The sequence below is a fragment of the Tremella mesenterica genome, assembly GCF_000271645.1.
Source record: "Tremella mesenterica DSM 1558 unplaced genomic scaffold TREMEscaffold_7, whole genome shotgun sequence".
NCBI lineage: Eukaryota > Fungi > Basidiomycota > Tremellomycetes > Tremellales > Tremellaceae > Tremella > Tremella mesenterica.
In genome coordinates this window covers 489,922-505,945 of record NW_006711231.1, presented here as the reverse complement: position 1 = coordinate 505,945, position 16,024 = coordinate 489,922, and the positions used below count along the sequence as shown (strand labels likewise).

The 16,024-nt window shown below is 45.8% G+C and overlaps 6 protein-coding genes across 6 annotated transcripts; 4 read left to right on the top strand and 2 right to left on the bottom strand.

The window, feature by feature from the left end:
- Window positions 1–187: 187 nt before the first annotated feature.
- TREMEDRAFT_31981 (uncharacterized protein) lies at window positions 188–1,771 on the top strand (the record flags this gene model as incomplete). Its single annotated transcript, XM_007005254.1, has 8 exons — window positions 188–257; window positions 338–403; window positions 556–684; window positions 727–833; window positions 917–1,150; window positions 1,236–1,331; window positions 1,375–1,523; window positions 1,639–1,771. 8 exons carry the CDS (start codon window positions 188–190, stop codon window positions 1,769–1,771), a joined length of 984 nt encoding a protein of 327 aa, XP_007005316.1.
- Window positions 1,772–2,241: 470 nt separating this feature from the next.
- TREMEDRAFT_31774 (uncharacterized protein) lies at window positions 2,242–4,490 on the top strand (the record flags this gene model as incomplete). Its single annotated transcript, XM_007005228.1, has 5 exons — window positions 2,242–2,332; window positions 2,673–2,834; window positions 3,347–3,455; window positions 3,783–3,996; window positions 4,461–4,490. 5 exons carry the CDS (start codon window positions 2,242–2,244, stop codon window positions 4,488–4,490), a joined length of 606 nt encoding a protein of 201 aa, XP_007005290.1.
- TREMEDRAFT_39559 (uncharacterized protein) lies at window positions 4,489–7,243 on the bottom strand. Its single transcript, XM_007005275.1, has 7 exons — window positions 7,160–7,243; window positions 7,049–7,115; window positions 6,918–6,998; window positions 6,787–6,869; window positions 6,035–6,656; window positions 5,700–5,873; window positions 4,489–5,621 (listed from the first exon to the last, which is right to left on the bottom strand). Coding segments are annotated over exons 1-7 (1,827 nt in total). The 5' UTR covers window positions 7,162–7,243; the 3' UTR covers window positions 4,489–4,823.
- A 669-nt stretch (window positions 7,244–7,912) lies between these two features.
- TREMEDRAFT_63117 (uncharacterized protein) lies at window positions 7,913–11,843 on the top strand (the record flags this gene model as incomplete). Its single annotated transcript, XM_007005383.1, has 3 exons — window positions 7,913–8,040; window positions 8,324–8,879; window positions 9,072–11,843. The coding sequence occupies 3 exons, from the start codon at window positions 7,913–7,915 to the stop codon at window positions 11,841–11,843; spliced, it is 3,456 nt and encodes a 1,151-aa protein (XP_007005445.1).
- Window positions 11,844–12,195: 352 nt separating this feature from the next.
- On the top strand, window positions 12,196–14,535 carry TREMEDRAFT_39558 (uncharacterized protein). Its single transcript, XM_007005274.1, has 7 exons — window positions 12,196–12,386; window positions 12,795–12,929; window positions 13,271–13,355; window positions 13,615–13,846; window positions 14,128–14,162; window positions 14,260–14,339; window positions 14,428–14,535. The coding sequence occupies exons 1-7, from the start codon at window positions 12,325–12,327 to the stop codon at window positions 14,441–14,443; spliced, it is 645 nt and encodes a 214-aa protein (XP_007005336.1). The 5' UTR covers window positions 12,196–12,324; the 3' UTR covers window positions 14,444–14,535.
- Window positions 14,536–14,628: 93 nt separating this feature from the next.
- On the bottom strand, window positions 14,629–15,507 carry TREMEDRAFT_18879 (uncharacterized protein; the record flags this gene model as incomplete). Its single annotated transcript, XM_007005202.2, has 3 exons — window positions 14,629–14,723; window positions 14,922–14,999; window positions 15,279–15,507. Coding segments are annotated over 3 exons (402 nt in total), but the record flags the coding sequence as incomplete, so codon positions are not given.
- Between the last annotated feature and the right edge of the window lie 517 nt (window positions 15,508–16,024).

Genomic DNA, 16,024 nt, shown 5'->3' with positions numbered 1-16,024 from the left:
TATCCTAAGACCACGCTCGGACCCCAAGCACCAAGAGGTCCGAGCTGGTGCATATCCAACGTTTTGCTGCTCTGTACGCCCCTTCTCTTACTCGTGTTGCTTTGCTTCTCTTCTCTCCTCCTCTCACACCTGCTCTCTCTATCGTACTCCCTGTCTCTGATATAGCCCTCTACATAGATCCAAAAAGATGGCAGCGTCTCTCGTCTCCACCGCTACCCCAGAGGAAATCACCGCGGGGTCATATGTTGGTTTCGACTGTGAGTGTCACTGGTTGCCCGTTGGGCTTTCGAGGGGCTCGCAGTCAACGAAAGGTCCGATTATCTATGCTGACCCTCAGCTATCACTCGGCAAATCGAGCACAAGCTCTTGAAGCGGGGTTTCCAATTCAATGTCATAGTCGTCGGTGAGTGTCACGCATTCCTCACCGCGTGAACGAATACCTCCCTCTGCCAACAAATGCCAGCTCTTGTCGAGGGCTCCATATACCCTGTTATCCATATACTATGGATTTGATCGAGCTCCATAAGGTCATAAATGAGAGCTGACTCGATGCAGGGCAAACCGGCTTGGGTAAATCAACCCTCATCAACACTCTCTTTGCTTCCCACCTGGTCGACTCAAAAGGTCGTACTGAGCCGGACATTTCCCCTCGTGCCACCACCGAGATTCATCCTCAATCACATGGTCGGTCATCCATATTGAGTCCATCACGACAATACTTACTAGTAGTCATCGTCGAAAATGGTGTCAAACTTCGACTGAACATCATCGACACTCCCGGTTATGGAGACCAGATCAACAATGAAGGCTGTTGGGAACCTATCATCAAATACGTCAGTGGACTTCACTTGTTCTCTCTTATAAATCATGTCACAGCAAAATTGATCACAATGATTGCAAGAGCTAATGTATTCAGATCAAGGACCAACACTCGGCATACCTCCGTAAGGAGCTTACCGCCATGCGAGACAAGTTCATCCCTGATACTCGAATCCACTGCTGCGTATTCTTCATCAACCCCACAGGCCATACTTTAAAGCCTATTGATATTGTGGTGTTGAAGAAATTGGCAGAGGTGGTCAATGTTGTGCCTGTGATCGCCAAGTCGGACTCTTTGACCTTGGAGGAGAGGGCGTTGTTCAAGGAAAGAGTGAGTGTCGTGTGCGCTTCTCATTCTAACTGTCAACTACGTCATTTTGCTTGTGTGAATTGTGTGAATTGTACTGATCAGCCAGATCATGTCTGAGATGCAACATAACCAGATTCGTCTTTATCCCTTCGACGCAGACGAGAACGATGACGAGGAATTGCAGCTCAATGAGCGTATCAGGGTTAGTGCCTATCATCGAGGTTGAACCTGAGCTCATTCGTCAGGAAATGCAGCCTTTTGCCGTGGTCGGATCGGAACGTACCATTGTGATCGACGGCAAGGCGACCCCTGCTCGTAAACATCGTTGGGGAATTGTGAACGTTGAAGATGAAAGGCATTGCGAGTTTGTATACCTACGAAACTTTTTGACGCGGTGAGTCAATTTGTTTCAACGTTTTCAACATCTTCTCCGTCTTTCCTTTCCCCCCTTGCCTGGTCCATGAATCAGACGGGCCAGTAAAACTTTGGAGAGCATTTCTGACCTCTAGGACCCACCTGCAGGATCTCATCGAGACCACGGCTCATATCCACTATGAGACCTTCCGATCCAAACAGCTTTTAGCGCTGAAAGAGTCTTCCGCGAAGGCTCAACAACAAGCATCCCAGACGAGTAATGCTTAAGAGTACATGTGGTATCTTGATGATGCTGGACGATGCTTTTTTTCTTTCTATACCTTTACACCTATATCCTTTATTCCGTGCATTGTTTATGACGCTTGTAGATGACGAGATGAACGTATTGGACTTGTTGCTATGGTGTTTTGTCAACGGATATGGTGCGCTCGAGTACCTCAAGCTGTCCCGCTCTCGCCGAGTCCAGGTTGTGTCTAATGGCCAATGGGTCATTGCAGTGAGCATTCGTGCGGTATAGTAACCATGTCCATCAGCGCTTGTTTCAGCAAGGGGCAAGTGCCACTCCGCCACGTGGCTCCTTGTACATTCCATCTCAACATCTGTCTTGACCATCACTCTTCTGAACCATAACGAAGTAGTCAGCAGTCACTCTCCATGCGTCCTCTACTCGTGTGGACGGCGTTGTCAGTGGTCCAAAGTGCTTTGGTCAGTCGTTCTCACCTACCACCTACTTTGACATGGTTGACGAACAGGCACTTCACATTTACTTTGATTCAAATGAGAAGAGATGTTTTTTGGAAGAACTAGCATCAGAGACTATAGTAGAAGGTGAGTAGATGCTCTCTATCCTTCTAATCATCTTCAAACCTTCCTCCATGTCCAACCTCTCATCTATCTTTCATTCCCAACTCTCACACCTCACACTTCCCGACTTCACTCCTTCATTCATACCTAGACCTCATTCCAAGACACCTGTGACATCTAGGCCTACCCACTTGTCAGCGAACTCATCAGCCTCTTGACGTATATGGTCTACCAACTTACCATTCCTTGTAGACGAGTAATATAATGGTGATGGAGACGGAAACAAAGATAGGGAGAAGGGGAGAGAGTGTGAGGAATGGAATGGGGGGAGGGGGAGAAGGGGAGGGAACAACTCATAAGATAGGTCATTACAGAGCATTCTTATATGATGAAGATTCAAAAAATTGGAAATCTGAAGAAACTATGGGAATTCACGTAAATGTTGAAGAATTATCAACAGGTCATACTGTCGTAAATACCCGTGGACCATCGGATGGAAGGTTTACATTCACTTCGCATGATGCTGGTGAGTCGAAATTCACTTTTGACCATCATGTTGGTTTTGTCGTGAACGTGGTTGATTGTTGCTCTCACCTCAACGTTTTTTCAAGGGGGATGGAGTGTTTGATAATTCTGGGCTTGTTGATTCTTCAACTTGGATGTATCACATCACGATCATATCTTGTTTGTCCGATGGAAGGAAGTACTTCGGATTTGAGGAAGAAGAGTAGAAAAGGGTCTGGTCCAAAGTCAACGATCAGCTCTGGGATTTCTTGCTTCCTGCTTCCTGCTTCCTGCTTCCTGTTTCCTGCTTCCTGCTTCCTGTTTCCTGCTTCCTGCTTCCTGCTTCCTGCTTCCTGCCTTATAGCTTGAAGCGGCTCACAAACCCGTTATTGTGCCAAGTGAGAATCGTGAGACTCGTATCTCTAATTCCTCATCCAAATGATTGTGAAGTGAAAGATTGATAAGTGTAAGGATTCGTGTAGGAAAGTGAAGGATCAGGAAGATGAAATCTTAAAACACAAACTGACACCATAGGAGATCACAAAATATGTTTACATTCTAATATCACCGGTGGATGGCTCACTACACAAGTTATTAAAATGTATTTAGATATCAACGTTGGGACTTCTAAAGTTGATATTGAGTGAGCGTTTCTTTGTTGTTGGATACTTCCCCCAAGAGAATTTCCCGACTGCATCCCCTTCAATCGAAACGCTTTCTTTACCTTCCTGAATACCAAAAGGAAAGACTTCCTACATCATCAGTTCTTGTCCGATATGAAAGGGGGAAAAGAAATATATGATCATCGTCTCAATTCTCACTCACCTAAACATATGCTAGTCAGAATCATCACACCATTGAAGTCCAATGTCTAAAATCATATTTTCTCATCTTCGACATTCCGTCATTCAGAAGATGGAAATCAACAACAACGAGATGAGATAAAGTTAAGAAATGTACTGACGGAGAGCTCCGACATATCTCACGTAACTACAATAGTCACAAAACTTCGAGACCTCAATAAAAAAGTGACAGATATCCAAAGAGAACAAAGATATATGAGAGAAGTAGAAGCTGAATTCCGAGATTTGAGTGAAGCTACAAATTCCAGAGCTGTATGGTGGTCTTTAGTACAGATTTTGGTTTTGGTAGGAACCGCTATTTGGCAAATGAGACATTTAAGAGTGAGTCTTATAGTCTTTAATTGTATTTGACATTTCTTCATCTGCTTCCTTTGCCTTTTTATTTTACGAGGATTCCCTTTTGCTTAACTTGGTGTCTTATGTCTGTTCGATTTCTTTCGAATAAGATATGTAGGAAGATGATATTTGACGAGGATTCCCTTTTGCTTACTTGGTGTCTTCTGTCTGCTGAGTCTCTTTCGAATAAGATATGTAGGAAGATGATTTGTTATGGATCATGAGAAAGTCTTGATTGTTTCGAAGATTTGTACTAAGAGAGGGATGACATGAATCATGAAAGGTTTTTATGTGTATGTGTATGGGGGAATCGTACATGTACCATATCACTCTTCTGCCCTACTTCATTTTGTTCCAACCTCATGTAAAAGTGGATATTGGTTGTTGGAGGGTAAATACTATTGATAGGCTGAAGAATCACTATGGGATGTACGAGTGCTCACGCTCAGGTTTATTTCGAAGATAAAAAATTACGATAAACCCATGAAACAATGCATGAATTGTTTGTTACTTTATGTATTCACAAATTTCTCGACGTGAATATGATATTCACAAAATCAACAAATGGTCATCTTTCATAATTCTCCCCATGCATGAGATACTGAATCTTCTTTCTCATCTTGTCTTTGTTGTCAAAACCAATTTTCATCTAGATATCTAGATGTCTAAACACTGCTCCGTTCATTCCCAAACTCCTACATCTCCACGCTTGAGGTCCAGGCTCACATTGATCAGATCAGAATATAAGATCCCACAACCCAGATTCCAGATCCCAGATCCCAGATGAGGAGTGAGAAAATCGTCGGTCTGGTTCACATCTCAAACTTCTCCGACCTATCTTCATGTCCCTCTTCCCAAGCTCTCATTTCCACCCCACCCCCACGCGATACGATGATTTCCAATACCACCGACCCTTCTTCCACTTCTATCTCGACAGCACCTAACAAAGTCTTTCTGAGAGTAATGACAGTTTTGATTTCTTCATCCTCTTCATCATCCTCCTCTTCATCTTCTCCATCCTCTTCAATCTTCTCTTTCGTAGTCTCGGTCTTTTCGATTTTAGTCACTTTCACCTCATCTTCTCCCTCCCATATCTCCACTCCGTATTTTCCTTTTCCACTAGTAGGTATGACAACTCTTCTTCGAGAAGGTAAAGGAGCACCGACATCGATAATCTTTACCATCTCCACTTCATTCCCATCACCATTGGAAGCGTGAAGTTGAGGGAGACAAATCCCAATTGGTTGAGCCAAAGTTAGAACCTCGTTCTTTCCCAAAGCCAACACCTCGTCCAAATTCAAAGCAGAGTCTAGAGTGGACAGATGAAGAGCTTGTAAAGCACAACCAATAGCGATCACCTCAGAAGGATCGATAGTAGACGTCACTGGTGTCGTGGGTTGTACAAGGAGGGATAAATGGGATTGAAGACCCGGGAAAAGGGTAGATGAACCTGCCAAGAGTACCTCGTCTATTTGTAACAAGGATAAACCGCTAGAGGTGATGATGTCAGTGAGACGGGAACCGACTTGACGGTAGACTGAGGAGGCTAGGGAGTCGAATCGGAGTCGATTGATAGATGTTGATAAATCCATTCCGTCTTTGAGGGATTCCTATACGTTAGCAAGATCTCGTGTTGTCTGTGGCTTTGCATGAAGGTGAGAGCATGAATTAGCCAAACCCAAACTCACCACTGCACAGGTCGCGGCACCAGCACTAGCCGAGAGTGAACGTTTGGTATGTTCGACAGCTAGACGAAGCTTGGCTTCGGCCCGTTTGTCGGCTTCATGAGCACCTTCGGCGCATGGTAAGTCAAGAGGGACTTTGGTTTTTTTCGTGAATTCTTTGGCAAAGTGTTTGAGTAGCTTCATCGTCAGCTTCTATCCCTTACTTTTACGCCACGCTCGCCTCTTCCACCCTGACCTAGTTCGATACCGATCCTCGAAATGCATCACCTCAGTGGTGTGATCGGTCAGCAAGGAGAAAGGTGGAACTAAAGGAGGAGGCTTCGAAACCCTTCACTCACCAAATTATCGAATTCCCTTCCACCCAGCTTATCGTCCCTCCCCTTCCCTAAGACCGTATACTCTCCTTCTGAACAAGCAATTACCGATACTCCCAAACTAGTCTCTCCCATGTCAAGCACCACCACCTTTTTATCCCTCTTCTCCACTTCACCCGCATCTCCCTCCTCTGGCTGTCCTAGCAAGCCTCGTTCTTTACGTTCCTCACTCAGACCCACTCTGTACCCAACCAAAACCGCAGCAGCCTCGTCCAACACCTGAAGGACATTGATGCCGGCAGCAGTAGCAGCTGCCTTCAGGGCATCAGTCTGTTCATGTGTGAACCAAGTTGGAGCGGAGATGACACAAGCGGTGGGTTTGGTACCCAGAAAGTCGATCGCAGAGGCGAAAAGGGTGGAGAGGAAGAGTGTGGTGACTTCTGGTACTGTCAGGGTTTTGGTAGATGGGACAGGTTCGAGAGCGGCGGGATTGGGAGTGGCTGTTCCTGATGCTGCAGCTGAACGGAGACCGGGTGCGGAGGCGATTTTGGGAGGAGGAATGAGGATGTCGACGGTGTAAGCGGGTGTCTCGGATTCGGGAATGAGTGGGGCGGTGAAGATAGCAGTATGGTCTACTTGGTCGTACCTGGTCATCAGAACTCATTGCAGAGTATCGTTGAGTCCGCCGCGAAATTTCTACGTCAGACTTTCTATGAGCTTGTTGGATAAATCTAGAAGCCAAAATGGGTCATGATGATGGCTCGGTGACGACTCACGTGTGCCCAAGCAGATTTCTGAACCCCATAATGGTGTTTTTGCCATTCTTGACAAGATGTGGCTTTGCGCCATTTCCAATATACTACCCGTCAGTCATGCCCCACTCATTCCATGTAAGAAGTAGACGCACGACCTCTTCACCGGCGTAAGCGATGGCACATGCAATCTGCCGTTCTCCATCTTCGTTGGCTATGCAAGTTGGATGACCTTCCTGCGGATGTCAGTTCTTTTGAGGGGATGGTTAAAGAGACCTGGACAAACCTTGTCAAGGACGGCTATAGAGGCGTAAGACTGGCCAAAGTTGATACCAAGGATAGCAGGGGTGGACCTGATTGATGAGCTATCTAGCCATACCCAAGCAGTTCCACGCACATGGTGACTAGTAGTGAAGCTGAAGTTCGTCGACGAAGGGGTGCTGAGACGGTGTGAACCTGTGTCAGACTCTTCCTTATGTCGATACAGAGTTGAGTGGGTTTCAACCTGAATTGTTAGAAAATCTGGCAGGATAGGATGGTTCAAATTTCTGTGACGCCACATACGCCACATTCAGAACGGTTTCATCGGCATATTCGGCGTTAAGACTGGTAGCAGCCTCCACGCGCTTCCCACGAGGCTCAAAGGGGGTTCCAAAGTGATCCAGAAAGGGAAAATCGATGCGCACATCCGTCAAAGCTCACAATGACGGCACTTAGGGCACCTGAGGAGGGAGAAGCGACAGCAGCATGGCATATGGCGGCATGGTCGCATTCTTGCATGGCTGCCTCGTGGCTTTGGAAGAGTGTCCTTGTCATACTCGGGTATGGTGATGTCGGTGATGGACGCGTAACGGGGTCGTGATAGCTATAGCTGGGGAAAAGGAAGAATTGATGAGGCCGAGACAGAATACTACCACTGTAGGTCAATGCGTTTCGGGTCGTCTATCTGACCCCATGGTTTTACTTACCCCTGACTCGCCTCTCACTTTGTATCAATTCACTTTATACCCCTTTCAGACTTTAACTCTATCTCCCTTCCACCCCTTGGCATCAAAGGCCCTTGCCGTCCATTCACTATCCCCCCCCCCCCTCTCATTTCGTCACCCATCTCCTCTCCTATCTCTCTCCCTACTACCATACCATCTGGAAAATGTCCAAGGTGGGGCACAAGCGTCAGGGTGAAAAGAGGTTGCCTCCGATTCCCCATTTGGCCAATTTGGGTCATGGTTCGACCAGTGAGGACCATAGTGCTGACATCTGGGCAGAAGGTAGTTCCAGGTTAGTTTGAGTCTCGCCTTCTCATCTACGAACCCCGTCTGTCTCCCTTCTTCACAGCCCGAATTTGAGCTCGCATCACCCGACGACGCGTGCCAAGCTGTGTGTGCTTTTGCAGATGGGATTCCGCACTCTCCATCACAGATCGCATCGCCCTTAAACATCTCTTCCCGCATGCCCGCGTGCTCGCTAATCCTTTCCATCCCCTTCCCTACCCTTCCCTACCCTTCACCACCCAATCCATCTCCACGTCTAATGACAGAAGATCATCCCACTGACAGACCAGTTCCAGCAGTTGGACTCACGATTCTTTCAGGGTTCCATTCTCTACCACCCTCACCACTTCATCATCAGCACTCGGGTTATCCTTGACCACCCTTCCCAATCCCAGTCTTTCCACTATTCGAGCACCTTCCAGTCCCAGTGTGGCAAGTACGAACACCACATCCTCCTTCCGTGGCAAGAAAATATTCCCATCGAAATCAGCTTTGAGGAGTGATCTTTCACTTTCCGCCTTGAACATGGATCATTCGGATTCACCCGATCACACTCGGCGCGTAAGTGATGGCAGAGGAGTGGAGAAGAAGAGATCAGCTCTGGCACTTGGAGGTATCGCAAAAGGTTTGAACCGGATGGGAAGCGTTATGAAACGTAATGCGTCAGAAGGAAGTATACCCAGAGCTGTGGATAGGGATAATGAGAGACAAAAGGGAAAGAAGAAATGGAATCCGAGTGAATCTTTGCCAGAGGAGATTAATGAGTGGCAGAGCATAGGTGTGGGCATAAGTGTGGTACAGGAGGACGAAGGAGATGCTGGCGTTTCTTTACCTTTCAACGTTGCCGTGAGTGTTGATTGTCGCTCTGACATTTCCGTTCACCACACTTTCACTTTACTCACCTTAAACTTCACTTGAACGCGTATTGCGCGGTGGAGTAGCTCCTTAAATCCACGTCTTTCCCATCCCGACTTCCATTTGTGCTCGAAAGCCATCTCGGATCACTGTTGTTCCCCGCAGACCCCACTGACAGACCAGCATGAACTCCATGTCTCTCCAGATCTAGGCAATCTCCCTCCCGCTTGGATCTCTTCCCTCCGCGCACAAGGAATGACAGAAGCCGACATTCTCCTCATCGCAGCCACCAAAAAGAAGCAAACTTACTCTCAACCCATGCTTCGTCTTGTCAAAGGCTCAGAACCACCACGCGTGCGAGACTTTGCAGCTTCCTCCTCATCTGATAGACTTGGTCCACCTGACGGATCGCTCCGAGAAAGAGGAGCATCAACTCCCACGCCAGTCACTGAGTTACGGGCTGCCGGTAGTATCTCCAGTCAAAAGAAGAAAGATCGGACTCATCAGAGAAAAGCTAGCGAGATGTTGCAAAAATTCTCTTTCGAGACTTCGAGACCCTCATCCCAAGAGTTATCCGGATCGGTTGAATCCACCCCACCGACTCCGGAACAACGGGCGGACAAGCTTCCTCCCACGATTCGACTTTCTGGCGCGACAATCACACGAGTAAAGGACGAAATTTTGACAAAGAATGATTCTTCAGGATCTCGATCTCCCCGTACACCACCAAAAGGAGAAAGGAAACGTCTCTCCAAACATGAGGTGCCACGAGGACTCAGCAGTGAAGAAGAAACCACATCTCATTCCGCTCACTCTGCTCATCCGACAGATAGCGAACCGGAACCCGAATCAGATGTTGATGCTGTTGATCGTGCGTTCACATTTGTTGACAAGAATCAGCGGGATAAAGATAAGAAAAGACTGTCTGATCAAATCAGAGGCTTTGGTAATCTAAACTTCTCGGATGATGGCGACTGGGCGGACGGTCTTTTGAGTGTCGTCAATGGTGGATTGAGTAGAGTGGATGAGGCGGGACCCGCTCAGACTTCCACATGGCGACCTCTTTCGCCAAAGTCTAATGGGAAGAGGGCTTCAAGACGAATCCAACCTCACGACTTCTTTGCCTCATCGACACCTGGGATTGCCAGCACTCCCCGACGCCATAGCATCAAACCTGTCGATAACTCCGTTGATGACGGCGAGAAAATCTGGCCACGCTCTCCTCCGCCTCCCAAGCGAGATAGGAATGACAGGCGACATTCCAACCTCTCATCTCAAATTACGAGCAACTCTCAGCGTCCTTCCCTGGCATCCCTAGATCGCGCTTCTCGTCCTTCCTCTCCGAACCCGGATCCAGATGTCCCAGTCAGTTCGTCGGAAGATTTCCCAATACGTAAATCAAGCGACAGTTTCGGTGTGCATTATTCCAAGATTCGCTCGTCTCCCGATCTCAACCTGGTGACGCCTTCGACTCATCGTCCTCCTTCTGCATCTTCCAGTGGTGGTGTGACTCCTCTCCAAAAGTCTTTCGAGGGGACTGCCAAACAAGAATCTTCTCGCTCGACAACTTCTTCCGACGTAGACGAAGATACTTCATCTGGCGTGCTCGTCCACCAATTTCCCCAGCCCCCAGAAGATGGAGATACACGTGGTTCGTTTGGCGCGGAAACCCTCACTTCTCCTCTGGCAAACGATGTTGACGACAACGATCAGTGGGATAGTTCAAGAAGAGAGTCTCGCCGCTCGAGCGAAGAAACGGAGAATGAAAGAGATTGGTTCGCTATAGCCGCGGAAAAGTTCAAACATCATCCTCATCCTCATGTATCCGTTCCAGCTTCGGCAGTGGCGACGGACGAGTTTTCCTCTCGACCTGGTTCGCCCACGACGCCTGAGTCTCCTCCGCCTATGCCGTTACCGTTACCTACCGCATACACCCAACCTGGAAGATCAACACCTGTGGACAGTCTTGTGAATCCTCTACCGGTCGTTACACTTTCTCCCAATGGACTGCTTCCACCATACGCCCAAATTCAATCATCTCGGAACTTAGATGGATCTCCTCCTGAACTTACCCATCGACCATCCACTCCTGTGCAACATGGCGGGACACGTGCTGAAGCGGGTAGTGCAGATTCCGAACATACTGCCATCTCCCAAGATCTACTCTTTTTAGAACCACTCTCACCCAACAGTCATCTCTCCCCTAGTTCCCGAACTAGTCTTTCGAGTCTATCAAACCTTTCAAACCTTTCTGGAACCCGATTATCAGGTATCGACCCTGACGATCCTCTGAGGGATTTAGACAAGGCAGATGTGGCCGAACGTGCGTCGATAGCACTTAGCATCATGTCAACCAATTCGTCGCTCAGTTATTCATTACATGAAGCGACGGTACAAAGAGCTTATTCCCACAATGCTCAGGTGTTGGTGAAAGTGAAAGAGGATGAGGAATGTTCGTCTGGTGAATCTAGCGAACAAGCGTATTTAGCTAGAATCGTTCCCCAAGCATATCCTCAACCTCATTCTCAAGTTCAAGATCATTCTAGATCATATCCCAGTTCTCCGAGTTATGCCAGTCGTAGAGATGTCGTAGAGAGGACGGTCGGGAGACAAATGTGGAGGGAAATGGAAGGAGGAAGAGGTATCGTAGGTGTTGGGATAGGTCGAGGAGTGGAGATCCCATTGAGAAAAACTTCTCGAGATAATGGTGTTCCTTCGTCTGAACCTAGGGAAGATGATCAAAAGTCGTCTCAGTCTCGGGAAGAGGATCAAACGTCGTCTCGACCTCGGGAAGATGACCAGAAGTCATCTCGACCTCGGGACGATGTTCAGAGAGGAAAGGACGCTAAAGTGTCTAGTTCGGATGGGGAGAGTAAAGGAGAATGGGGAGCAATGTTCGCTTTAGACGAAGCGGCCCGAGAGGTCGCTAGGAGTGAAAGAGGTTTAGTGGTGTGATATAAAACCTGAAGTTGTGCAAAGGGAAGAAGAGCTACGTGTATTAGAATACGTATGGTACGAATACGATTTACAACTAGATTGTGAATGTATTTGTTATTTGGTTCAAGTATCTATCCGATATAGTAGTCTGTCTGACCTGGTACATTCCAAATGTAAATAACTCGTACTACGATATTTTCAAAAAGCTGATTGCTAACTTCTGGAAAAGTCCAGTTTTGGAATGGTAGGATATGCAACATGCAAACGTGGAAGGGTATGTAACCTTAGTACGGTTAAGCCCGGATGACCGAAATGGAATGACGAAATCTATATCTAGACATTATTAATAATTCGTCTTTGTCATTCTTATTCAACCTCAATCACCCAACTCATATATATCATCTCTTTGCTTTCAAAGTACTACTCGTACAGTACCATCTCATCTGAACTCTTCATTTGATCGTCAATCTTCAAGACTACCTCGAAGAGAGAATAGAAGATGTCCATCCCTCGTGGATTAAACTTTGTCAGGCAAGGTGCCGGAAGTCAGATATTAGAAATGTCAGTTTTAGTTGTGTTTCTCTCTTTTCTAAGCTTATCCCTTTTGATCAATCCCATATTCCATATCCAGACTTCAATACCCAGATTAGATATCCCGACCTCACTCCCCGATTCTCCATATCCCCACCCCACTCCCCATTCCCCATATTCTATCCCCCATTCCCCATATTCTATCCCCCATTCCCCATATCCTTTCTTCCGTCTCCTATGTTCCGATTCAATGTCCCTAAACCCCATTCTTCATAATCATATGACCTCTCACTTTCTCCTTCCGAGAAGAGGTTGATTACTTGATTTAGATTCATAATACGAAAGGTCAACATCATCATCTAGAGATGGTGACATGGATTGGCAGATGAGGTGATGAGCAGGATAAGATAGAGATGCAAATATGGACTGACAAATAAGTTACTTGGACCCTATTTGTCCATTTTCAGGAAAGATACTTCGATCTATACAAGATAACGTATTACCTCTTATTGGTAAAGGAGGTAAATATGAGAAAGATTTGAGTGTGGTATTATGGCCTTATCCTCAACCTTTGTGAGTTATCTCTTCTTTCCCCATCCCCGTTGTTTTATCTTCATGCTTTTGTATTCTCCTTGGACAATGAACGTGTGTTGCTTCTGTCTTCTTCCTCTTCAACCCAATGGGTTTTTAGGCTGTGTGGTCTTTCCACCTTCAGGTCTCTTGAAATCTTTTATGATATACCGTTTGGTTGTGTACAGTGATATGTTTCGAGGAATATCAATAACCTCCCTCCCGCCCATCCCACCCCCGGGGGGGGAGGGGGGGGGGGGGATGTCACTCCTTCTGCTACTTGGTGGAACATCGACTAATCAATCTGTTGGATTTGGTTCTCATGGAAACGATACTGACTCCAGTCATCACTTCTCTCCATTCCACGTGGAAGCTTTACTCCTAGTTTCTACAATCTATCCTCATGTCTATGTTGATTATTTCCGTAAAGTACGTTCAACCTATTTATCCTTAACCTCTCTCGTCAAACCCCCTAATCTTTCACCTCACCACGTCATCTACGAATACATTTCTTTGATTCCTCGAGGTATGACCCCTAAATCATGTCTTACATTCCACCTCTTTTATCTCCTCCACCCTTTGCTGCTGTCACTAGCTCAAATGAACCAAGACAAAGTTACAAGATCATGGATCAAAGTTTGAATGTCAATGAAAGGGTCCTTGATGAGATCCACGCTAACATCCATAGCTAATGGACACACAAGACCCATTCAAAAACCGTCCAGTGTCCAATATGACACCTTCCGAATGTCGTGATCAACTCACTCAAATCGCGGTAGATTTACTCGAAGCGAATGGAGGACTCAAAGGTCCTAAAAGTCAAGTTTATGGTGATATCAGATCTAGACTTGATGTTGGAGGTAAACCTGGTGAAGGGGATAACAAAGGTAGTGAAGCATTTGATTTGATGAAGTATTGTAGTGAGTGTTGTGGTAGTTTTTCTTCGGTTCTTCCCCCTCAATACTTCTTGTTCAATCTCCATTCTTCAAGTACGAGCTCCAGTTTGCGAGATCTCAATTCCCTTGACCTCCCATGTGGTGATTTGTGATAGTTTGTACTTACCATTCTCACCTGACAAAACTATCGTGAAGATGGGTTTTACAAGGAATCCGTCATCGTATTTCAAGTTATCAACTTAGACATGCTGTTTGGCTTTATGGACATATGGATCAGGAAGATTGACACTGATACTGATTCTCAGTCAAAAGAGGCAGACAGAACGCCATTCATGTGACTGTAAGTATTTCTCTTATCACTTCGCCACAACTTTCAATGGAGGACTTGTGACAGGATACATCTTACCGACCCGGACAAGAGGACGAGCTGAAATTAGCCCACTGTCATGTTTGACGCACTCAGATACGACTCTGTTTCGTCTTCTTGGGGGAAAGAAGAATGGGAGAAATGGCTTCGGTGGGTTTTTGCACTTTATTCTTTTCGATATTTCCAGCCGCCGCTTGTCCATGTTCGCTTTATCCGACAAAGAGTCGCTGACGAGTAGTGACATGTTGGGGTGATTTGTCACACCATTGATTCATTCAACCAAGAAGAAAAGCTTGTTACAAGACAAGATCGAAATGAAATCTATGCATGTGAGATATGATATGATATGATGTGATGTGATAAAACAAGTAGAAGCAGATCTCTTCTTGCTCTTGACATTGAGTGATCCCTCGTCCGGTCTCGTGACATTTGAGGATTATCAAAAATCATCAATCGTCCTATTCAAATCCTCTTTTAAATGTTGCTTCATCCCCGGAGGTAAAATTGGTTGACCGTTAGATTCAGCTACGTACCCTGTAGATCAGCTCTACTCGGTAATTATGTCTGATCACCCGACCTATTCTCCTTGTGCACAACCCGGTGTCGAGTATCTACTTCGGCTGGTGGGGTGCACGACCAGTTGATGTGGAGGAACTGGGATATGAGATGAGCGGGGTTAAAAGAGGAAAGGCAAGGGACAAGGAAAAAGAAAGAGTAAATGGAAAGACATACGGAATGGCATTTCGACACTTTCGTATTTCGAAAATGATATTGTAGGAAAGTCGACATAAGGTATTTGGTCCAAAGTGACTGTACGTCAGCGGTTGAGCATAGACCCATACGATAAAATAAAAACGTGATATCATCACAAGACGAATGCTATTAGCATGCAGGTGTGATTCTCCTGAGTCTATACCTAGTGAAGGAATATCTTTGGATTGACACCAAAAAAGTGCAGAAGAGGAGTTAAGAAGAAATGCAGGATTCAAATCGAAGAAACGCGAGAGATAATTACACAATGACATGTATTGGGAAGAATAAGAACGAATAAATGATAACTTGGAAATGAAAATAAGACAAAAAACTCACAACCATCCTCCACAATCAACTTCGTGACTAAAACAGCGGTATCAGTCGTCATTTGTTTTTCACCTAAATGTCTTCCTTCGTATCCTAATTTACGTAACTCGGACGTTCTATCCCTAGGAGGATCATCACCCAGTATCCCACCGTAAAGGAATACACTGAATTTGGATTTATCTTCAGGACTCAGGGGGAGAGTAGCTTTTGGATCTAAAAGACAGACTCGGTGTTTGTTCTTTGAGGTTTGTATTTGTGATTGTTCGATATCTGTATGATTATGCTGAGAATCAGGAAGAGCAAGAGGGGGGATATTGGTTTGTTTGGGATGATCAGGTTGATCAGGGAAGGAAAGTTGATTCAAAAGTTCAGAAATTGGGATTGAATGTAAATGAGCTTTCTTTGTGTTTACTTCGTCTCTTTCCGATCTTGTGTCTTTGTTTAATTCGTTTCTTTCCGATCTTGTGTCTCTGGAAGGCTGAGAAGATGGAATGATGAGTTCGGGTTTTGTTGATTCATTCGAAGAGGATCGGAAGGGGTTTGAAGGAGAGGGGTAGGAGGTGGAGGTAGAATTTGAAGATAAATTTTGTTGGAGAGAAGGGATGGAAGATGATGATAAAGAAGAGAAATGAAGTGAAGATTGTGTACCGATTATAGATAACATATGACGATATCTGATTTGTTAGATCTTTCAATAATATGGACAAGAAGGATTCTTGTTGAGAATACATCGATGATTTGAATGACTTTCCGTT

Excerpts from the sequence above, each read along its gene's own strand:
- TREMEDRAFT_39558 (XM_007005274.1), top strand. The coding sequence starts at position 12,325 with ATGTCCATCCCTCGTGGATTAAACTTTGTCAGGCAAGGTGCCGGAAGT. Across the intron at positions 12,930-13,270 it reads TGGCCTTATCCTCAACCTTT|TCATCACTTCTCTCCATTCC; the intron begins GTGAGTTATCTC and ends TACTGACTCCAG. Across the intron at positions 13,847-14,127 it reads TGATTTGATGAAGTATTGTA|TCAAAAGAGGCAGACAGAAC; the intron begins GTGAGTGTTGTG and ends ACTGATTCTCAG.
- TREMEDRAFT_39559 (XM_007005275.1), bottom strand. Across the intron at positions 6,999-7,048 it reads CTATAGCCGTCCTTGACAAG|GAAGGTCATCCAACTTGCAT; the intron begins GTTTGTCCAGGT and ends TGACATCCGCAG. Across the intron at positions 6,657-6,786 it reads AGAAATCTGCTTGGGCACAC|GTACGACCAAGTAGACCATA; the intron begins GTGAGTCGTCAC and ends TCTGATGACCAG.